The 21,825-nt window shown below is 47.3% G+C and overlaps 6 protein-coding genes across 7 annotated transcripts; 3 read left to right on the forward strand and 3 right to left on the reverse strand.

The window, feature by feature from the left end:
* Positions 1-2,513: 2,513 nt before the first annotated feature.
* Positions 2,514-7,011, reverse strand: LOC117647054 (PMS1 protein homolog 1-like). Of its 2 annotated transcripts, none has more exons than XM_034388538.1 (15): positions 6,733-7,011; positions 6,540-6,660; positions 6,291-6,455; positions 5,940-6,217; positions 5,703-5,825; positions 5,474-5,620; positions 4,585-5,406; positions 4,286-4,509; positions 4,061-4,185; positions 3,832-3,962; positions 3,598-3,764; positions 3,303-3,506; positions 3,079-3,206; positions 2,831-2,979; positions 2,514-2,753 (listed from the first exon to the last, which is right to left on the reverse strand). In XM_034388538.1, the coding sequence occupies exons 1-15, from the start codon at positions 6,868-6,870 to the stop codon at positions 2,577-2,579; spliced, it is 3,099 nt and encodes a 1,032-aa protein (XP_034244429.1). In that variant the 5' UTR covers positions 6,871-7,011; the 3' UTR covers positions 2,514-2,576. The 2 variants fall into 2 exon arrangements, with proteins under 2 accessions (XP_034244429.1, XP_034244427.1); XM_034388536.1 differs by having other exon boundaries at positions 4,061-4,194.
* A 33-nt stretch (positions 7,012-7,044) lies between these two features.
* Positions 7,045-9,602, forward strand: LOC117647055 (FGFR1 oncogene partner-like). Its single transcript, XM_034388539.1, has 8 exons — positions 7,045-7,219; positions 7,583-7,636; positions 7,766-7,970; positions 8,066-8,142; positions 8,218-8,597; positions 8,674-8,828; positions 8,928-9,202; positions 9,295-9,602. Exons 1-8 carry the CDS (start codon positions 7,139-7,141, stop codon positions 9,361-9,363), a joined length of 1,296 nt encoding a protein of 431 aa, XP_034244430.1. The 5' UTR covers positions 7,045-7,138; the 3' UTR covers positions 9,364-9,602.
* Positions 9,603-9,733: 131 nt separating this feature from the next.
* Positions 9,734-10,667, reverse strand: LOC117647056 (mitochondrial import inner membrane translocase subunit Tim13-B). Its single transcript, XM_034388540.1, has 3 exons — positions 10,457-10,667; positions 10,116-10,184; positions 9,734-10,037 (listed from the first exon to the last, which is right to left on the reverse strand). The coding sequence occupies exons 1-3, from the start codon at positions 10,559-10,561 to the stop codon at positions 9,954-9,956; spliced, it is 258 nt and encodes an 85-aa protein (XP_034244431.1). The 5' UTR covers positions 10,562-10,667; the 3' UTR covers positions 9,734-9,953.
* A 1,858-nt stretch (positions 10,668-12,525) lies between these two features.
* Positions 12,526-15,156, forward strand: LOC117647500 (gustatory and odorant receptor 63a-like). Its single transcript, XM_034389256.1, has 6 exons — positions 12,526-12,705; positions 13,441-13,998; positions 14,358-14,435; positions 14,524-14,613; positions 14,863-14,947; positions 15,143-15,156. Exons 1-6 carry the CDS (start codon positions 12,526-12,528, stop codon positions 15,154-15,156), a joined length of 1,005 nt encoding a protein of 334 aa, XP_034245147.1.
* A 1,010-nt stretch (positions 15,157-16,166) lies between these two features.
* LOC117647065 lies at positions 16,167-17,672 on the forward strand. Its single transcript, XM_034388555.1, has 3 exons — positions 16,167-16,443; positions 16,826-16,919; positions 17,070-17,672. The coding sequence occupies exons 1-3, from the start codon at positions 16,309-16,311 to the stop codon at positions 17,258-17,260; spliced, it is 420 nt and encodes a 139-aa protein (XP_034244446.1). The 5' UTR covers positions 16,167-16,308; the 3' UTR covers positions 17,261-17,672.
* LOC117647062 (CCAAT/enhancer-binding protein zeta-like) lies at positions 17,418-21,823 on the reverse strand. The gene is made up of 15 exons (XM_034388551.1): positions 21,669-21,823; positions 21,317-21,457; positions 21,128-21,236; positions 20,873-21,052; positions 20,501-20,784; positions 20,279-20,424; positions 20,039-20,174; positions 19,760-19,962; positions 19,519-19,666; positions 19,236-19,442; positions 18,648-19,126; positions 18,333-18,574; positions 17,958-18,256; positions 17,749-17,878; positions 17,418-17,636 (listed from the first exon to the last, which is right to left on the reverse strand). The coding sequence occupies exons 2-15, from the start codon at positions 21,410-21,412 to the stop codon at positions 17,485-17,487; spliced, it is 2,811 nt and encodes a 936-aa protein (XP_034244442.1). The 5' UTR covers positions 21,413-21,457; positions 21,669-21,823; the 3' UTR covers positions 17,418-17,484.
* Between the last annotated feature and the right edge of the window lie 2 nt (positions 21,824-21,825).

The raw sequence follows: 21,825 nt of genomic DNA on the forward strand, positions 1-21,825 counted from the left end.
GCTGCGCCGCTGCGCCGCTGACTGACCGCACACCGTCGCGGATCAGCGATTCGGGGACGCGGGTTCAAATACCCACTCGGACCGACTTCCCCCTCATTCCGCGCTGTACTTGTTCCGTTTTTTCCTCCGCCAGGAATGTGCATGTCACAGACGCGGGCTTCCGCCCTTCCGCCCAGCAGGAGTGCGCGTGACCGTTTCATTTTTCGCCACAACATCGCAAAAAACGGTGTTGTTTTGCGGCGATCACTGCTCGCCGTCAGCAGAGGCCCGGCAACCCAACGCGGCGCCTACCTCAGCCTGGCGGGCGTTGCGCGTGGCAGGGAGGCCGGTGCACAGTGGGCCGGGAGACCGGTCATCATCATCATCATCAGCGCTGTTAGGCCTCAGCAGACCTCTAGCGTTCGAGTAAGCAGCTACTGTAAGCGAAGGACTCAGACTGCAGGAGGCGGACAAAGTTCTAGACGCGTGTTGAGCTCTACAGTCGCTAAGTGGGACTTGAACCGCCCGTGTGACCCCACCAATGGATTCCTCGTACGGAGAGCAATCCATTGGTGGGGTCACACGTTCGGTTCGAGTCCCATTTAGCGACTCTGGAGCTCAAAACGCGTCTGGGATTACGGCCGCCTCCCTCGGCCCACTGTGCGGTGGGGCGTTCGCGCGTAGCGTACCCCCTCCGCCGGCCGGTCCGCCCCGGCGGCGGACTTGTAAACAGAACTAACCTCAGCCTCAGGCTGCGTGCGGAGTGCGGACGCACAGTGCATCAGGCCGATCAGGCCTTCCCTTCCCTTGCCCGTCTGGGGCGTACGGCCGGTACGGCGTACGGAGTCGCAGCGTAAAAGTGACCGCCCGACTGACTCATCGAGACCAAAATTTATTTTTCGTCGATACGCGCGCGGGCCGAGAGGCGGTAAGGGAGGAGGGGAGGGGAAGGGGAGGGGAAGGGGAGGGGAGGGGCGCTTTGGTTTGGTGTCGCTCCTTGCTGCTTCCCATGGTCCGCGACTCCGCGGCCGGTCGCTGACCCCTCCACCATGCCTCCACCACGCCGAGCCTCCACGCCGTGCCTGGCCGTGCCTCCACGGCGCCAACGCCTTCAGGCACTGCCTTTAGGCCCCACCGCCAGGCCCTCGGCCAGGCCGCCAAGCCTCCGAGCCGCCGAGCGCAGCCGCGACCCGCGCGGTCCGCGTGCCGCGTGCCGACCTTCGGTGCCTTCGGTGCCTTCGGTGCCTTCGGTGCCTTCGGTGGCGGCGCAATGGACCGCCGGGGAAGGCGGCAACCAGATAGGCAGCCCCTCCCCCTCCCCGAAAAACAAACAAGGACAAAAATGGCCGCCTTGGCTTGATCCGCAGGCAAGAATGGGCTCCGGCTCCACGTCGTGGAGGACCCGGTTGCGCACACGCGTGCCCGGCGGCGCCCGGCGGTGCCCGGTGTACCCGGTAGCGACCGGCCGCGGCCTTGCCGCCTCGCAGGCCCTTATCCCGACCTTGTGAAATGGGCGCGAAAACAGGCAAGGTGCGACAAGGACAAAGACATACCAAAATAAAGAGGAATTCGGCTGTGGATCACCGCTGCCGCCCCAGACAGGCCAGACGGATTCCGAGCGGGAGGCCTCTCTCTGTCTCTCTCGCACTGCGGGGCCGTTCCCGCCGTTCCTCGGAGGTGCGACAGAGACGGAGGGCTCGGAAGCAGCCTGCTGAGTCGTGTGTCGATAAGCTGCGCCCTGCTGCGCCTGGCTGCGCCCTGACACCCTGACAGGTCTGTTGTCAGGGAAGTACTCGAAGAGGGAAGGCCTTGGAAGGGCGGGCCACAGTGGGCCAGAAGACCGGTGGAGGCGGCCAAAACTCTAGACGCGTTTTGAGCTCCAGAGTCGCTAAACAGGACTCGAACCGAACGTGTGACCCCACCAATGGATTCCTCGTTCGGAGAGCAATCCATTGGTGGGGTCACACGGTCGGTTCGAGTCCCATTTAGCGACTCTGTAGCTCAAAACGCGTCTGGGGTTTTGGCCGCCTCCACCGGTCTTCTGGCCCACTGTGCGGGCCTCGGCCTCGAGCCGACAGCAGACTCATTCCGACAGTCGTTTTCGTCGCTCTGTCTCTCTGGAAAAGCGAGTACGGTAAACAGCAGGCCCGCCCGCGTTACGCACTGCGAGCGAATTCAATTTAGCAGGCGATCAAAAAGCAGAAATACTTGGGGGGAAAAATAAACTGTCCTCTGCTCCTTATCGGCTGTGGCAGTGGCGTGTCCACTCCCCCTCTCCGCAGCTCACTAGGCTCCGAGCGCCACGCGTGCCAACCCAACAATGTTCACGATTTATCTCCCTCCAACACGAGAAGTGTGAGTCTCCGCCGAGCTATTTTTAGCCAACGTCTGGCCGAGAGGACTTCCGATAATATCTTGGGGGCAATGCGGCTTCGGAAAAACTTGGGGCTGGTGGAGCAGAGCACAATCCTGGAGGGCGGCTCAACCCACCCCCGTGCTGGTGGACTCAGAGGGAAGCACCAAAGACAATGCGATGTAACAAAAATTAAACTTTGGATTCATTTTAAAACTAGATAAATAAACAGTGTAAAATAGATTTACGGACACAACTTGGCCTTTTCAACAAGGTTGTATAAAGGGGCCATAATTGGTTTGGCGTGAAGGCAGTTGACATCTTTAGGGAGCATGACAGTTCTCCAGTACTCTAAAAGTTCTTCAACCATTGTTCGGCTCAGGGCTGTTGGAGATTTACGACAAATTCTCATTGCTTCACTCTGAACGAAAGAAGCATGTGGGTAAATGATGATTAATTAGATTCATGTGATGAAGGGACAATTAATTGAGGTCTTACCTTGATGTGGTTGGCCACACGGAGGGGGCGACAATCAAATAATTCTACTACAGACCAAGTACTGCCAAGTGTTAGTGTCTCTTTGAGTTCTTTCACACCATAATAATTCAGTGCCTGAGCCACCTCGGTTAGGTTGGCATGTTGATTATCTGTCGGAAAAAAGGAAAAAGAGGGTCGCATAATCTTTCAAGCCACTGTCAGAAGAAGGTTCAAGCTATCCGGCCATTTTAAAAATATGGATACTGTACCTCCGGACATCTCAATTTTAAAACCATTTTTCGCAATAATATCAGCAGAAATAACCCTGGTTTGCCTTAACTCGTCAAATTTACATGGGAGGGACACCAGGACTTTCCAAGCTGCTTCACCCAAAATTCTAGATCATGAATTAAATCAAAGTTGATGCATTAGACAAATTAGTATAACCATTGAACTAGACATAGATTACTATGGTGTTTAAAAAAAGCCTTACACTGGGTCCAAACGCTGAATGGAGGGAAGGGGTATCATTGGAAGAGCATATGTGCTCAAGAGCCGATGATTAATGACCACTTCTTGCAATCGACTATGGTTCAGGATACTCAACACAGACTTTTCTAAACAAACCCAAGTTCCGCTTGGCTCAAGCTGTCCGAGCAGACAAATACCTGACTTGCTTTCATAAAATTGTTGACCTCTAAAAAATAAAACAGGGTTACTCCTTAAATATGAGAATACCACTTTCATATAGTCTGAAGGATGGTAATGGGAACAGAAGTAAACAATACCTCTCAATTGACAAGGATGCCTTAGAGACTTTGTCTCTGATGTCATCTACACTTATACTGTTTAGTGTTTCTTTCCTTGGGGGCCTTGATGGCTTAGCAATCTTCTGTTTTTCTGGAAGCTTTTTCACCCACTCCAATTTCTTCTGTTTATCTGCAGTCTTCCAAATCTGTACAAAGGATTCAGTAAAAATGAGCAACAATTTTATTAAATCCCCAGCTGAGTGCTTCTAATACCTTTTTTGTAGTAGCTGTCTTTCTTGCAATTTCTTCATAGTGCTCTTTTTCTGTATCAGAAAGGGATTGCCATTTATCTGACAGCATTGTTGCAACATGTGTAAAGGCAATACCAGGATTTTCAAGGATGACTGTAAATTTCAAAATGATTTACATAAAACATTATTCTGGATTTCCAAAAAAAAAAAAAAAAAAAAAAAAAAAAAAGTTCTAAGTGAAAGCAATTTACTTTGAGGACGAGCTTCACGTGCAAATTTGGTGAAAGCAGCTAACTCTCTTCTTCCCATTTGACTGCTAACACTCTGAAGTGAACTATCCATCCCCGGTGAAGTCTTATTGAGATGGTCAGAAGACCTAACAAAACTGAATGGTAGTAATAGTAATTACCATACACAAATAAATAAGATTCCAAAAGTCAAGACTCAGTCTCTTTAAAAATTTGTACAACACACACCTTGGACTTTTTGGTGAGAGGAAAGCCTTAGGACTTTTCTGTGGGCTTTCAAGCTTCAGAGACGTGGTTTTGTTGTGTCTTTCCATAGAAGGGCCATCGAGATGGTCTTCAACAGATGCCGCAGTGGGAGACATATCCAACTGCTTCACTTGGTATGTACCAGTGTCCACTTCCTCCCTATCAGCTGCATTTCTTGGTTGTTTTCCAATGAGAACACCAGAGCCCTGTTTGAATTTTTTTTAAATCATCAATGATGTTTTCAGTTGGTTTATGAAATATTTGGGTTGAGTTTATCTTACCTTCATGGTGTCCCCCTTAGGTAGACTCACATGCCCCATGCTCCACTCTACTGTTCCGACGATGCCAGCTCCTTGTCCATTCACTGCCCTATTGCACTTGTCTGCTGCAGAGGCCTCAGGCGCAAATTCTAAGGCATCAAGACACACACTCATGTCATCAATGTCATTAGTGGAAACATCCTCCCATAAACTGCCCAGTTCATTTGCATTTGGAATTTGCTCAGCCTGAATTCTTTCAGAGTTAATTTTTGATTTCTGTTGTTCAAAATGATTTGAGGCAGAAACAGCACCATCAGCATCATCATTGTTGATGTGGCAATGTTCAGCTTCCATGGGGTCTCTTAAATCTTCGTCGACAAGTTTTTCTTTTTCTCTAGAAGCTTCTGTCACAGAGCAAGCACTGGAGAATGTAAATTCACTGTTATTGCTATGCGTCTTCTGAGGTCTATCATCTATTATGCCTGTCGGCTGACAACTCTGAGAAGTTTTTTCATCAGGCTCCACTCTTTTTGTTTCAGATTCAGCTACCAGAAAGTCATTGTCTGAGTCCATTAACTCTATCAGCGAATCCAATGCTTCATTAGTTTCTGGTAACTGGTGAGTTTTATGTGCAGCTGAAACTGCTAGATCATCCAAAGTATCTTCATCTTCCAGTTTCCTTTTCTTTGTAGGACCACTTTCATCAGAATCCAATAATGGTGGTGAATGGGCAAGATCTTCCCTCTTCTCTCTCACAGGTTCATTTGGACCAATTTCTTTTTCAGGACATGGAACACTGTAGTAGATTTGAAGCTGCTTTTCAATTTCACTCAAAACTACATCCTGAACAGAAAAAATTATTTAAGAGCCTCATTAGATTTATAACAGAAGTAGCATTATTAATACAAACCTCATCTTTAATTAAAACTTTAGTCTTGTTTGGTTCCAAGTTGACATCAACACTGGATGGAATTACACTTATTGAAAACATACAGACTGCAAATTTCCTGGGAGAGAAATTGTCTTTAAATTTAACTGTTAGCTGTTGATGGAGGACCTAGAACATTCATAGGGTAAAATATGAGTTACAAAATTCCCCTGGTAGATAGAAAGCCCAAAAACTTGTAAACTTCAATTACCTTGATAAGTTTTTTGTTTAACACAGGTCTTTCATTTACAAAAATGAAAGAGAAAACAGGAGTTGACTTAGCTAACATAGAAATGTCACAGTTCCTTTTGGGAACAAGCATTTCAACAGAAATCTAAAAAAAAAAAATTCAAATAAAAATTAATTTGTGCCATTAAATTATTTGGAGTCAAACTAAACAACTGATATTGATATACTGTGAGACTTATGGCAAAATAAAGGCATTTACCTCTTCATTGACTTTTAAGGACAGCATTTCCATCTGTTGACTTGTTGAATAGCCCACAAGTTGGGCAAAAGAATTTGATAAATTTGAGCACTGTGTCTTTTGCCATATGAGACATTTATTATGAGAAAGAGTAACACGGACGTTGGGTTTGATGACTGCAAGAGATTTCACAACAGACTCAACTTGTTTTAATTCTTCCTGTGATTTGCGACTAGAACCCATTAGCTGGCGTCGAACTGGCAGGTTTTTGAAGAGATTTGACACTGTCACTGTAGTACCTGGGGAAGAGAACGGAGCAAAATGAAAACCAATATGAAAGGAAAATCAGGGTGAGAAGTAACTGAAATATACCTTGAACATGATGTGATGGTTTAGTCCCACAAATGTTTCCAGACGAATCCAATGTATAAACCGTAGCCATGGGGTCGGAAGCTGTAGCAGTTGTCAGTGTGACTTGTCCAACCCGACACAAGGCATTCAAAGCTTCACCTCGAAATCCATATGTTTGAAGTGTCTCTGCAAATTCGTTACAAATTCACATGAGAGTTGCTTTAGAACTTTTGGGTAACTACATGGGGTAAGGCATTGAAATTCTTTTACCTAAATCAGTGAAATTGGAAATTTTAGAGGTGTAATGTGGAAGTGCCATGCAGGTAGTGTTTTCTTTGCTAATTCCAGATCCATTGTCCTTAACCTCGATGCGGTCCAAGCCAAAATTTATCTGCAAAGAAAAAAGGTCATCTTAAAACTTGAGGATTTTTTTTAAAGGATAGGCGCACAAGCTCAAACGTACCAATTTTACTTCGACGGAGGTAGCCCCTGCATCCAGAGCATTTTCAAAAAGTTCTTTTACAGCGCTTGAGGTGGAGGTTATAATTTGAGAACTTGTGATCAGTTTCACAGTAGCAGCAGGAAGTTGGGCAAGTGACATGTTGGAGAGCGGACAGTTTAGACTAAAATACGAGAGCAATGCAACAGTTAGAGAACGCTGAAACTACTTTTATTGAGCCTTGGTAGGATTAATTAACTCCCGGGGGTGTACAATGTTTACATTCTTTCTCCCGCGCGAGCAGACGACGCACGAACAGAAAAACAGAAGAAGGAGGCAGTAGAGAGTGTTTTGTTTTGTTTGTGTTTTGCCGTTGACCCGCGATTTTGGTGCCAGAACGTTTGGCATTAAATTTCTGAAAAAAGAGGCAATGTCTGTCGAAGAGGATACGGAACTGCGGGACTTGGTTTCAAAAACTCTGGAAAATAATGGCGTTTTGGCCAAAATTCGGGTGAGGCTTGCATTGTAAAAGGCAATTTGGTATGGTTAAGGACTGCCCGTCATCTTCCTGTTTTGACCGGCCTTTTAATTTTAACTGCTGTACTAAAGTTTAAATACCCCTCTGTGGCCTCAATTTATTTTTGTGACGAACTGTAGGTTGTCCTTTTTTCATCTTACATTTTGTTTGTTGACCCTTCCCTGTAGCACAGGGACACAGATTAAATTTTCATGAACTTCACCAAACATAATCAAATTGATGGCCTCTGTGTTTGTGCATTGTTCCTTGTGGATAGCCTCCACCATACGCTTGTGCTTTTTTATGTTTTTTAAAATTGTTATCATATTGTTTTGTTTTTTTGTTGTTCTTTTGTAGGCAGAACTTCGGGCAAGTGTCTTTCTTGCCCTCGAAGAGCAAGAGAACAAAGCGGTAAATACAGAGCTTTTTACGATTTCTTTTGACAGTGTTACTCTTAAATTTACTCACACTTCAGACTTGAACAAAAGAAAGTGTTTATCAATGATATTCATAAATTATTAAAGATGAATGAATTTCCAGGGTCCATTTGAAAACAAAGCACTGAAAGAATATTTGAAGTCTCCACAAGCTGCCCTTGGGCTTTGTATTGTGCGAGAATTTTTGGAATACCTTGAGTTGGATTTTACTCTTTCAGTATACAATACGGAAACAAGCCACGGCAAAGGGTATGAGTATAGTGGCCGAAACAAACTAGTGAAGGACCTTCAAATACAAAATCTAAATGGTAATATTTTCATTGAGGTTTTTTTTTCTTTTTTTTTCTTAAATCTTGGTCTTTCTTGCTGTGTTTCCTTCACTGCAGTTTTGTATTTCCTACAGGGAAGAAAGGACCCCTCTTGAGTCACATTCTACAATTAGCTCAGGAATCTGGTGGTATTTCGACTGATGTTAAAGAGGTATTTAATTGTGTGTTTTATGTGCGGTATTCTTAAAATAGACTGTCAAAATTTAACTTAATTTTTTTTTTTTAGGGGAATACCCACACCAGTACACCTAACTTAAAGCCATTAACTGGTGGAAACTTATTTCATAATCTAAGTCTTGGAAGCGAGGCAAGTGTTGAAAGCCCCAATGTCTCTCTTCTGCCTTTGGATCGGACATTTACTTCAGAGGGTCCAACTGTGAAAGTTATTTCAAACAATGATGGCGCTGGAAATGACAAAATGGTACAGTCCCCTGTACAGCTTCTTTCTTCTGAATCTCAAATTAAACTGGAAGAGAAACAAGATACCAAATCACCTGAGGGTGCAAATAAAGAAGACATCAATATATATTCTACCAAAGTATTGGCTAATAAAGATGCAGTCCTCAAAAATTCCAATAAACCCAATGAATCTGGAATGGGTGAGAGGTCAGTGCCATCTGTTACACCTGTTGTATTTCTATCAGTGTGAATTGGTTTAACAATTGTATGATTTTATCATCAGGAAGCAAAATGTGGAAGGGAAACATTCTCAGAACAAACCATCTAAGAGTGATGGTAAGAATTCTATGGCATCCCTGAATGATTTGCCACCTCTGGATGACCTCCATGAAAGAAGAAATTTCAATAATGCCGCCAGTATAAATTTTGCAAGTTTAGGTGGGTAGTATGAATTGGTACTGGTGGGGTTTGCACTCATCAATACTGTATTTTCTATTAAAACCATTTTTTGTCATGTTTTGTTCTGTTTTTTCTTAGGTATTCATGATGACTATGAAGAAGATTTTCTTTCTACAGGCAGCAGTGCCACAAATGAGAACAGCAAAAGCCACAGCCTAAGTCACAAATCAAGTAATAAACAAAACCCCCCTAAAAAGGAAAAGTCATCTGAGAAAAAGTTGACTAAGGATAGTGCAGAGAAAGAAACTTCTGACAAAGCAGCAACAAACAGTCCAGTTGGTAGCATTAGTGAAGACCTTGATGACAATACAAACTCTGGAATTGATGACTTGTTGAACAGCACAGCTTCAACTGTAAGTTGTTTACCAAGAATACCAATAGTTCCTCATTTCCGTATTTATTTCTGTTTTACCAAAAAGTATTGTGTGTGCAACTCTTATTCCAGGAGAACACTGTTGATGCTACTATATCCCACATCAGAAGTAATTTTGCTGACTATATTGAAGAAGTGTAAAATCTTTTCAACAAATTTCAAGAGGAACAACCATGGTATCTAACAAATCAACTTTACTTTGTGATTGCTCAAAATTTGTAACTTATTTTTACGATTGTGTGTGAACTATGAATTTTTTTCACTGGTAGTCATACCACTACTGAAATCATTAATTTATTGCCTTATATATGTGTATATATCTGACTGACTTTGTAACCTAGTATATTAGAGTTTGGTGTTAATATAAGTGAGAGTCACAATTTTTGTTGTTAAGTTTATCTGAACATAAATGCTCACAAATGTACACGGGCACCCAAACTAGAATAATTTTCTGCATGGAAAACTACTTTTGTAGATAACAAGGACATAAAAGACATACAATACAGGAAGCTTAGTGGTTTTGAGACAATATAATTGATCATTGTGAGTTATTGATCAACAGAAAATTTTGAGGGAGTACATCAGAAAGACTTTGTAGAGAGGAATGTCATCTGTCGATATCAGTCAATCAGAAAATAGAACTTAACAATAGATGAACATATGAAATGCTGACTGTAAGATCCACGTACTAAAACATTCTAATAAAGTGATGAGACTGATTAACATTAATCTTATTGACGCAATCTGTTGAGATATGCAGTTGATACAACACCATGCGCATCCATGTATCGGTCCATACACATTGCTACACATTTCTGTAAGGAAGAAAGAAACAGGTGTGAGATGGGAACAGTTGAAATACATGAACCGTAATGATAAATTAAGGCAAGTACCTGTTCTGAGTTGTCTAGGGAAGATCCTGGCTTTGAAATGCATTTAGTGAAACACTTCTCTGTCATTTTCTGAAAACAAAGGAGAGAGAGAATGTGAGATAGACACCCTGGGTGGTGATGCAGCAATGAAATTGAGTATCCTACTTAAGAAAAAATGAACGAAAAGAATATTCATGAGGTGATGATTATCTTCAAAGCTTATCATAGTACAATTCACATGCATCAAAATCCGTTCTTTATTTCTAATTTCTAAACGTGATACGGGTTGAAATTTCGGTCAGAGGAATACAAATTTCATAATTGAAGTAAAGAAATACATCAGATTTAATAGGTTATAGTACCTGGATTACTAGCTGAGCATTGGCTATTGCGAGCTGCTGCCTAATTTGATCCATTAATTCTTCACTCTTGAGCCCCGATAATTGACTGGACGAGAGAGAATCCATTGTCAAGTTTCTGGAGGCGAAAGGTTTCCAAAATTTGTGACTTTAGAAAAACACGCCGCTACGATGCTCGGTCGGCGACCGCGAGAGAACAGACGACGAAGCGGGGTAGGGGGGCCACTGTCTTACGAAACTTTCAGAAAATTACTCAAGAGGCGAAAAAAAGACAAAACTTGATAAATAGATAAAAGTATAATACACTGAACAGCTTATGACAAACGCAAGCTCTGCCCAATCCCTTGGGTTAAGTTAAACTCGTTTTAATGGAAAGATACCGTTTTGCAATGTTGGTATGACACGTGGCCACGGTGGCGCGATTTCTTTGAAAGATTGAACCGCAGCGGACATCACCTCTCTAGGACCACGGCCGCATCCCATCGGGGCTGTGCGGTTTCATACGGAGAGAGAGAGAGAGAGAGAGAGAGAGAGAGAGAGAGAGAGAGAGAGAGAGAGAGAGAGAGAGAGAGAGAGAGAGAGAGAGAGAGAGAGAGAGAGAGAGAGAGAGAGAGGGAGAGAGAGAGAGAGAGAGAGAGAGAGAGAGAGAGAGAGAGAGAGAGAGAGAGAGAGAGAGAGAGAGAGAGAGAGAGAGAGAGAGAGAGAGAGAGAGAGGAGGAGGAAAAAAGGCGTGGGAGAGAGGCGAACGGTACACATCGATTTAAACGCACACTTGACTTGTCTTCATGCATAGCAGTCGTGCAAGTCCACCATGGAGTAGGACTTTAGTTCTTTTCCATGAGTCCACTTCTGCAGACTTTGATGGGGAACGACGACCAGAAAAGACATTGACCTCATTGGCGACTCCGTTTCGCCGATGCACCAACTACTGCAGACTGATTCCGAGAGTAATTTTCGTCTTTCTTCTCTTGCACGCATGGGGCGTCCCGTTTGGGTGCGAGAGAGACAGAGCGCCGAAAACGACTCTCGGAATCAGTCTGCAAGCAGCCACTGGGTCACGGCCACTCCAGAATGGCGAGGCAAAGAGAGAGACAAAGAGTCACGCGCGGCAGGGGCGGCAGGGGAATTACCGCGACCTTGCTTAAATATGGATGGCAATGGCAAACATATGGCCGGCCAGGGGCAGCCAGCAGACCAGTTCCGAACGGCGCTTCGTGCCTCTGTCTCTCTCGCGCCTCTGGAGCACGCCCCGTGAGTGCGAGAGGGACAGCGCGACAAACCGCCGTGTTCGGAATCAGCCTGGGGCTGCGTCATGGCTGCGCCCACACTGCCACGCCCATCCCCTCGCTGCCTACATTCCGGGGGCGGCTGCTCGCCCCAGCACTGTGCGCGGCACTGCGACCCAGAGACCGGAGCTCGCCGACTCGAAGCACCCCGTCGGCATGGCGGCCTACCCGTCCGACTACCCCGTCCTGATCCGGGTACAGCCGGCCGACGAGAAGCCCCAGCTGGTGGCGACGGCGGACGAGGCGGCCGACTTGGCCGCGCCCCGCCAGGACGACGTCGTGTACTACGCGCTGCGGCCCGTCTGGTTCGCCATGCAGGCCGTCGGCTTCTACCCGATGCACCGGCAGTGCCGAGGTCCGCGCACAGCACAGTGGGCCAGAAGACCGATGGAGGCGGCCCAAAATTCGAGACGCGTTTTGAGCTCCAGAGTCGCTAAATGGGACTCGAACCAAACGTGTGACCCCACCAATGGATTCCTCGTTCGGAGAGCAATCCATTGGTGGGGTCACACGTTCGCTTCGAGGCCCATTCAGAGACTCTGGAGCTCAAAACGCGTCCGGGATTTTGACCGCCTCCACCGGTCTTCTGGCCCACTGCGGGGCGTGCCCGAGAGGCGTGAGAGAGAGCCGGAACGACGGAATTGTCACTCTCACAGTCTGGGAGACATCGGGCGACTGAAATGCGCAGCCCTTTTCGTCGGATTTTTAGGCGGCAAGCCGAAGGGGACGTCGACGTCGCTGTGGCTGGCGCTCAGCGCGCTGCAGTACGTCGCCGTCGTCGCCGTCATGGTGATGTCCTTCGCCGCGGCGCAGCACCGCGCGCGCGACGAGGAGCAGGACTTCGACGGCACCATCATCAAGTACCTCGTGTACATCCAGTGCGGCGTGCCCGTGGTGCTGCTGCCCCTGTACGCGCTGCAGAGGGTGCGGCTGACCGAGTACCTCCACGATTGGAACAAGTTTCAGGTGCGGGCTCGAGTGTTGCACTGTCGGACTAGTCATCAGAGAAGAGGCACAAGAAAACAGTAGGCGGATTCAGAGAGTCGATCTGTGTCTCTCGCAACTATACGGGACGCCCCCATGAGTGCGAGAGAGAACAGAGCGACGGAAACGACTCTCGGAATCAGTCTGCTGACGGCCCGCGGCCCGCAGCACAGTGGGCCAGAAGACCGGTGGAGGCGGCCAAAACTCTAGACGCGTTTTGAGCTCCAGAGTCGCTAAACAGGACTCGAACCGAACGTGTGGCCCCACCAATGGGTTCCTCGTTCGGAGAGCAATCGATTGGAGGGTTCACTGTTAAAAATTATGTTGTAATTTAACAGTAAATATGTTGCTAATTTTTTTAATGATCAAAGTTGTTTTCAAATGACTTTTGTTGTTTACTAACGAGTAGTAGTAGAGTCCCGGTTACCCCGCAGTAACCACTTCTTAGATTGTCCGGGTTGTTTGTACGCAGCAAAATATTGTTTTGAAACAGCATAAGTCATAAAAATAATTAGCAACGAATTCGTCGTTTTAAAACAAGCAAACTTGTTCACAAACAGCAGCGTTGTCGAGGTTGGTAATTGTTTTGTTGTTTTAAAACAACAATTTTTAACAGTGTTCACACGTTCGGTTCGAGTCCCATTTAGCGACTATGGAGCTCAAAACGCGTCTAGAGTTTTGGCCGCCTCCACCGGTCTTCTGGCCCACTGTGCGCAGGCCGAGTTCGCCCGCCGGTCGGGGCGAGCGCTGTCCACGCTGCGGCCCTTCTCGTCCAGGGACTCGCTGGAGATGCTGGCCGTGGTGGTGCTGTGGGAGGCGGTGGTGGCGAGCTGCCAGCTGCCGCTGCACCCCCCGGTCGTCGTGCTGGCCCTGGTGCTGTCCAACGTGCTGGCCGCCCTGCTGGCCAGCCTGTGGTACCTCCACGGGCGGCTGCTGCGCGCCGCGGCGCACGCCTCGGCCGCCCACCTGGCCAGGGTGCTGTCGCGGTCCGCGCCGAGGCCCGGCTCGGTGGCGGCGCAGGTGGACGCGTGCCGGCTGCAGACGCTGCGCCTCATGTCGCTGTCCACGGCGCTGGGCTCCGCGATGACGCTGTGCCTCGGCTTCCTGCTGCTGGCGCACTTCGTGCTGCTTACGCTCACGCTGTACGCGCTCTTCGGCCAGCTGTCGCACTCCACGCGCAGCGCCGCGCGCCTGCCCAGCCTCGTGGCCGGCGTCGTCTTCAGCGGCGCCGTGCTCTACGTCGTCTGCGACTCGGGCCACCGCGTCGGCAGGGCGGTGAGCACCGCACAGTGGATTTGCCAGAAGGCCGGTGGAGGCGGCCAAAATTTCAGACCCGTTTTGAGCTTCAGAGTCGCTAAATGGGACTCGAACCGAACGCGTGACCCCACCAAGGGATTGCTCTCCGAATGAGTAATCCATTGGTGGGGTCACACGTTTGGTTCGAGTGTCATTTATCCACTGTGGAGCTCAAAACGCGTCTCGAATTTTGTCTGCCTCCACCGGTCATCTGGCCTACTGTGCACCGGGACAGACTCATTCCAAGAGTCGTTGTCGTCGCTATGTCTGCCGCACCCATACGGGACGCCCACGAGTGCGAGAGAGACAGAACGACGAAAACGAATTTGTTTCCGCAGCTTAAGACGGGCGCCATGCAGGAGATGATGGCTTTCCGTAAACGTACGCCACTGGTGGGCGAGGACCTCCACAACATGGCAAGTGGATTCCGACCCTAAATTCGATGACACTTTTCAATGAAGCCGGTAATAATTTATTGATTTATTTATCGAATGTTGGTTTCAGATCGAGGCGTTCGTGGCGACGGTGCAGGAGGTGCCGAGCGACGTCTCGCTGTCGGGCATCACCGTCGTCAACAGGCAGCTCTTCACGGCGGTAACCCCAAAACTAACGACTCACTTTGACCAGAAAAAGAGAGAGAGACAGGCAAATCAGAGCGACTCGCGACGAGCTCGCAAAAAAAAAAAACGAGAGAGAATGAATCATTTCCCTTCACCCAGAAGCCCTCTGGGTCGAGTCCCCGTGCTTGATGAGAAGGCGCCGTGACGACCAAACACCTCAAATTGTTTTTCTGTCTCATTTTCTTGTTTGCCGTTGGGCGTGGCGTTCGGCGCGGCGTTCCAGGTGCTGTCCACCATGGTGACGTACCTCGTGGTGGTGGTGCAGTTTCGCGTCAGCCTGGAGGCCGAAGACGGCGATGGGCGCGCTGGCGGCGCTGGCGGCGTCGCGGGCGCGGCCACGACGGCGTCCTCCTTCACGTCCACCGGCGCCGCGTCCGACCCCTACTCGTCGGCGGCCTCCGTCGTGGCCAACATGACGACGGTCTCGGCGACCTCCGTGGTGGTCGCCGTCGAGACGTTTGTGACAAAGGCGCCTTGAAATACATTTTTCTTTTTCCAAAAAGCTCTGCCGGACTAGGGGATTATTTTTTGTCAAGTTGCATGTTCCTCAAGCCAGAAATACACACACACACACACACACACACACACACACAGAGAGAGAGAGAGACGCACAGACACACCTAATGCCCCAGACGCGGAGGCACCGGGCCTTATTTGGGACGGTTCAGGACGGTTCGTCAGCGGAGCGCGACCCGGCCTGGAGGAAAGTGTCCGACGTCGCGATGCTTGTCGCTGTGTGTCCCAGCTGGCCTAGTCTCCGACACACGTCATGGGCGCTTCCGAGGTATTACTGGCCTGCACACCGATTCCGAGAGTCGTTCTCGTCGCTCTGTCTCTCTCGCACTCATACGGGACGCCCCATGAGTGCGAGAGAGACAGAGCGACGGGAGCGACTCTCGGAATCGGTGCGCGGGATCCGTCACGCTCCAACCATGGCCAGGCTGGAGTCCAGGACGTCCAGGACGCACAGCCCGCACGCCACCAAGCAAGACCCTCGACCCAATCAGCTTACCCACTTTGGCTGCGCCATGGCTGCGCTTTGCCTACGTCGCGCTAACCACGGTGTAACCAAGCGAGACGTCATCGCCGACTCGGGGCCGATGTAGGCTAGGGACGAGCTGGCGCGAGCTGGCGACTGGCTAGGGATAGGGATTTCTCTCTCGCTTGTCGGGTCGGACCTCGGGAATGACTCTGTGGATCAGGCAGTGTTCGCAGTGTTGGTCCAACTCATCCACCCGTTATCATTCCAAGTTGCAATTTGGCGGCCTCGACCGCCAAGCCAACGCCATTTCCAAAACTCGCGGGTGGCGGCGAGCCGCGCAGTCCGCCGTCGCCGCGCTCCCCAGTGACGTCAACGTCAAGACGAAGATCATCGAGGCCCATGATTGGCTGACGCGCGCCGCCGCGGCCACTCCGGTTGGTTCCGACCCGTTGCGCCCCGGGACCGCCGGCCCCGCCCCCGTCGGCGTGGAGCTCGCCCGGCGTCGCCCAGCGCCCGTGGGACGACAGTCGCCGGCTTGAGGTGGTCGCGGCGCGCACACCTGCACCCTGCCCACCCTGCTCCCGGGACAGGCCCTGGAGACCGTGATGTGACCCCTGGCCGTCCAAAGTGCCAACGTTCAGCGCCGCCCCCGTCGCCACCGGCCGCCCCGTCGCCAGGGCAGGAGCTATGACGGCTCGAGGCGAGGCCGCCGTCCAGCTCTCCAGGCTCCTGCTGCTGCACCTGCTGGTCCTCGCCCTCCTCCACGTGCTGCAGCCTGCAGCCGCCCGCCATGGCAGCGCCGCATCCGCCGTCGCCTCTGAGGTACGGCAAGGCCAAGGCCAGTCCGCAACTTGGACAAGCGCACAGTGGGCCAAAGACAAAACTCGAGACGCGTTTTGAGCTCTGGAGTCACTTGACGCAACACGAATCGAGCGTGTGACCCCACCAATGGATTCCTCGTTCGGAGAGCAATCCACTGGTGGGGTCACACGTTCGGTTCGAGGCCCGTTTAGCGACTCTGCAACTCAAAAAGCGTTGAGAACCGCATCCACCGATAAGTGAAGTCTCCTGGCCCACTGTGAAGCGCCTGTGAGGTAGGCAATGCGAGACACGCGAGGAGGAGAGTTGCCTACCGCGCAGGCGCTCCAAGCACCTCGCGCTTGAGCAGAGGTAACGCAAGTCTCGCGATTTTCGTTGTCGGCAGAAGCGCGCCGCCCCCGCCGCTATGGACGTCCCGAGAGGACATTCCGTTCACGCGAGAGACCTGTCCGACCCGAAGGACACGTCCGTCAGTCAAGGTAAGCCGGCTGGAGGAAAACAGCGATTTACAAGAGTCGTCCCGTCGCTCTGTCTCTCTCGCACTTACGGGGTTCTCCGTGAGGGTGCGAGAGAGACAGAGCGCTCGCTGGGCTGACGCTGATGCGACGCGGGCCTTCCCCTTGTTGCAGACGACGGTCCGCGACGCCGGCAGCAGTGGGACTTCGTGGGCCCCTCGCTGCTCCTGGGCGGCACCCTGGCCGCGCTCATGCTGGCCGCCATCGGCCACCTCGCCAGCAAGGCGCTGCTGGCCTCCATGCTGTCCGCCGCGCTGTCCGCAGTGCAGCTGGCGCGCCCGCCGCCCCCCAACCGCCCCGGCTAGCCCGCCCTGGCTAGCCCGCCCGCCCGTCTGTCTGTCTGCCTCGGAACCACACCTTGCAACTCTGTTCGGTCTACCCTGTGATATTGACGCGTGGTTAGGTTTTGAAATTTAGTTGAAATTTTCAGGGACGTGAGGTGACTTGAGTAGGCACGACAAGTGGAGGTTGAAGAATTCATTATAATTATTATTAAAATATTTTACAATCAAGTGTGCTGGTCGAAAGTTTAACGCCGTCCGTTCTTCTTGGGTTTGAAAGATGACCGTTTCACTCCCGCAGGCTTGCCCTTTCCCTTCTTGCTTCCCTTCCCAGGTCCCTTTCTCCCAAAACCTTTCATGGACCGGTCTCTCTTTGCTTCCCAGTCCAATTGCTTGAAAGCTAGAAAAGAGAAAAATTGGTAAGAAAGAGCTTACTTATTAGACTTAGAATTAACTTATTTCATGTCAATTCAAAAATAAAATGTGGAGTGCACTGTTTGTAATATACTTACATGCTTTGTCCTTATTTGATACTGCTGAAGAGGTGCCATCTCTGGCATTACCTGCTGCTTCTATCAATTCTGAAAACTCCTCAGCTGATGCAAATACATCATCATACTTCATCTTTTTACGGTTCTTACCCTAGAAAAAGAATTAAAAAACAATTAAACCATAGTCAAAGTGTTCAATTTTACATAAAAGCAAACAAAACGAGACTCACAGCCTTTGGACCTTCATCTTCCGAATCATCTCCAAAGTCAATGTCTTCACCATCATCATCATAATCGTCAAAGTCACTGGGCATTTCTTCATCATCATAATCATCAAAGTCCTTTTGCTTTTTGTCCTTGCGCTTGGTTTTACCATTCAGAATAACATCATCTCCTCCATCGTCAACAAAGTCATCCTCGTCTTCATCACCAAAGTCATCATTGTCTTCATCACCAAAGTCCCCACCTTCATCATCACCCTCCTCTTCTTCTTCATCATCACTGCCGCTAATATCATCACCATCATCATCTGAAAGAAAATCATAATTATTTGCTAATGCAACAAAATAATCTTACACAAATGAAACATATGTTACAATGCTCACCCTCTGCCGACTTCTTTTTCGTCTTCTTTGATGTCATATTCTTAGTGTATTCATCAGCAAAGTCCAGATCTTCATCAATGTCAGAATAATTCAAATCAAGATCTTCATCCATGTCCTTCTTAAAGCCTCTCTTCTGCATCATTTTATCAAGAATGCCATCAAACTCCTCATCACCAATGCTTTCTGCATCACTGTCCTTATCATCTTGATCTGGTGCAGCAGCTCTTCTGTTCTGCAAGTAACTGTAAGCAAATTGTTATTTAACTCCATTCTATCAGTCATGTAAATGCATGATGTAACTACAATATTTCTTACGTGAAAAGGTATTTTTCATCCACAGGCACATTATCTTCTTTCTGTTTGAGATAGGATTCAGATCTCACAGGCAAACTTCTCACTCCAGTAGAGGCATACTTTTTACGTTTAGCAAACAGAGATGGAACATTTTCTGGCAGCTTTTTGGGATTTTTGAATGAGAAGCGTTCCAAAAAGCGGACTAGAGTGAAATCTTTGAGGGGATCCCCATCATAACTGTTTGCTTCCTCATTTATTAAATGAGAAGCAAATAGGGCAACAGTCGGGTGAAAGTGGCGAGACAAAAAGCTCAGTTCTGAGTAACAACTCAGGTCTGCATTAGCATACAAAGGGTTTCTGTGCATTGGGTCATACCCATCTGATTTAGATTTGTTTGAGCTGTTAGTTTTATAAACCCATGCAGCTGACGCAGCATCATCTTTAACAGTCTGGTCCGATTTGGAAGCTTTCTTGACTTTTTTTTGCTTTGCGGCTTCATTCTGCAGCAAAATAGAAACTGTCTCACATCACGAGAAAATACCCCGACAAAGATAAGATAAACTACCTGTGATAAGATAGATAATTGTACCATCTTAAAATTGAACTTACTTCATCAAGAGGAACGTCATCATAGTGTTCATCTTCGGAGTCATCTTCTAATAAAGCAGCAGACATAGCCTCTGAAGGCTTTACTTCACACTCTTCCTTTACCATGTTTGGTTGAAAACTTGACGCTTTGAGAGTATCTTTGAGACACAGCTGTGATATCATGTATAAGGTGGCACAAGCCATTGGCACAGGCAGGTAACAGCAAACCTAAAATTTGAAGAAAGTTTAAAAAAAATTGTACCTGGGAAATTTATATAGAAATGGTAACCCAATAAACACTTACTTGCAATAATCTTTTGATAAATGCCTTGACCCTGGGAACACTTTCATCCTTTTTCAAGGCTTGGAATACTAAATTTAAAAACATAGGGGCATGAGATGCATTACCAAGAGCAGGGTCTAGTAATTTACGATATAAAACTGAGTAAAACCTGTGATGAAGATATTAGGTAAGAAGGAACATTAGTGAAAACTTGTACACAATGCAAGTAACATATCTGAAACATAAAGCATGAACCACATACCTGTCTGAAACATTATTTTTGTAATCCGAAACTTGAAACAACAGAGTCAAACCCTGCAGAGAAACATGGAAGGGAGCAATGTGAACTATCTTATAAAGTGTATCTAGTTGTTCTGAAATACTATCCATAGCCTCTTTAGCGTAAGGGTAGGCTCTGTTGACACCAGAAAGAAGAACACCTAACATTTTGGAGTCAACATCTCCCTGTAAAGAGTAATTAATAATAAATATGCTGGTCATTGCACATCAAATAATTACAAAATTCTAAAGTGATACCTACAAGTTTGACACAAGCTTTGAAAAAGGAAAGATATAATTTAATAATGTTTGCTGCTATTTGTGCATCGGCTTTAGTAAAGAGGATCTGACTTAAAAAGCAAATTCCATAATAGCGAGCCTTGTGTCCAACATTTGGCCTAAAAACATTAAGAAACACAAAATAAGTGGCACATTTCCCACTGAAAGGGTCTGGTAACTGAAGAAAAAGACACTGGTTTTTAAGTGTTGAGATTAAAATTACCTGAAAAGCAGCTTCTCAACTTCATTGATTATAACACCCTTCATGTTAGGATGTTTACTCAAAACATGTGTGAGGCATAGCATACTTCTGGATGCTACTTTTTTAAGAGGGTCACCCATTTTATTCACTAAAATTGATAATAGAGTCTGGAAATGAAGGAATATGAAGACTTGTCTTCTTTTTCTTAAAAATGGAAACATTGGGAATAACACATCTACTTACTGCTTCCTGCTCCGGATGGGACCCCAAAAGTGTGCCCAAAGCTTTGATGGCCTTCTCTTTGTTTGCTTCTACTGAGTCTGTGGATATCAGTCTAACAGCATCAAGAAAGACTTTGTATGTATCTTTCAACTGGTCTTCAAAATACCACAATACTAGGCGCCGGCGCCGGCCAGCAGGGTTCCCAGAGCTTAATTTATCGAGTAACATAAGAGGCCTCTGAGAAAACTTTTTCAGTTTCTTATCAGGTGGTAACAAATCAGAAACAAACAGTTCAACCAATGTGTCTGGAAATAAGAAAGCATGAAATAAATAGGAGTTTACAAGTAAATTAAATATTACTAAATTAAAATAGGAAGGTAGACTTTTTTTTACCTATACAATTTGCACATTCTTTCTTTCCTAGTTTTATAAGCCCTATTAGAGATTGTAATGCACTGATGTTGTACAAGGGTTTTTCCTGTATCATGATGGTGAGTGCTGCCATTTTGTCTTTTCCAGTTCCCTGGGCCATAACCGAACGCATCCAGTTCTGTTCTGAGCTCTTGCTAGCCTCTAAAGAAGAGAAATTAAAAAATGTTGAGCGTTGAAATTTTGTTAGTCAAGTCAAATAACTCTAAATACACATACTGATGGAATATCCATTTGAATCAGAGATCAAATAATTTTTTGCTTCTTCTTTCAGTTGTTCTAATTTGTCAGTAGGGCACGAAGGAAACTCCTCTGGGTCTGCCGGAAGCTAAAATTTGAAATATTTCTTTGTCAAAACTTCCATGATGATTTATTGACTGAATTCACAAAGCGTAGACAGTTACATACCGATGTGTACCACTTTTCAACATCTTGTGGGGGAGGCTCAAAATCCATATCGAAGTTCATTGGAGGTTTATTATTTTTACCCTTCGTCTTCTTCATGGTGGAGTATTGTTTTCTTTAAAACAACGATTATCAAAGAGTTATCTGAAAAGAACAGAAAAAAAGATGAAAATTTCATTGCACATCGTTGGAGATTGATGTCATAAGTCAGCATTCATACTCAGAACCAAATAATACACACGTTACATGTGATATACAACAGAAAACATAACCCTTGAACAACGTGTTAATCCATCACACAGCTAAGAATGTTAGCCTCAATGCCTAATGCCATTGCAAGGAGTATAATACAAACCATAAAAAACAGGCAGAGCTGATGCATCCAGTGACAGCCAGTCAAAATTTCTCAGGATATGCCTTAAAAACAGAAAATATCACGTTTTGTAGATTTTGTGAACTTGACTCGTTTGAGCTGAGTCGAAGTAACTTTCGAGACTCGATAGCGGGTCTCG

The sequence above is a fragment of the Thrips palmi genome, unplaced genomic scaffold (genome assembly GCF_012932325.1).
Source record: "Thrips palmi isolate BJ-2018 unplaced genomic scaffold, TpBJ-2018v1 HiC_scaffold_2, whole genome shotgun sequence".
NCBI lineage: Eukaryota > Metazoa > Arthropoda > Insecta > Thysanoptera > Thripidae > Thrips > Thrips palmi.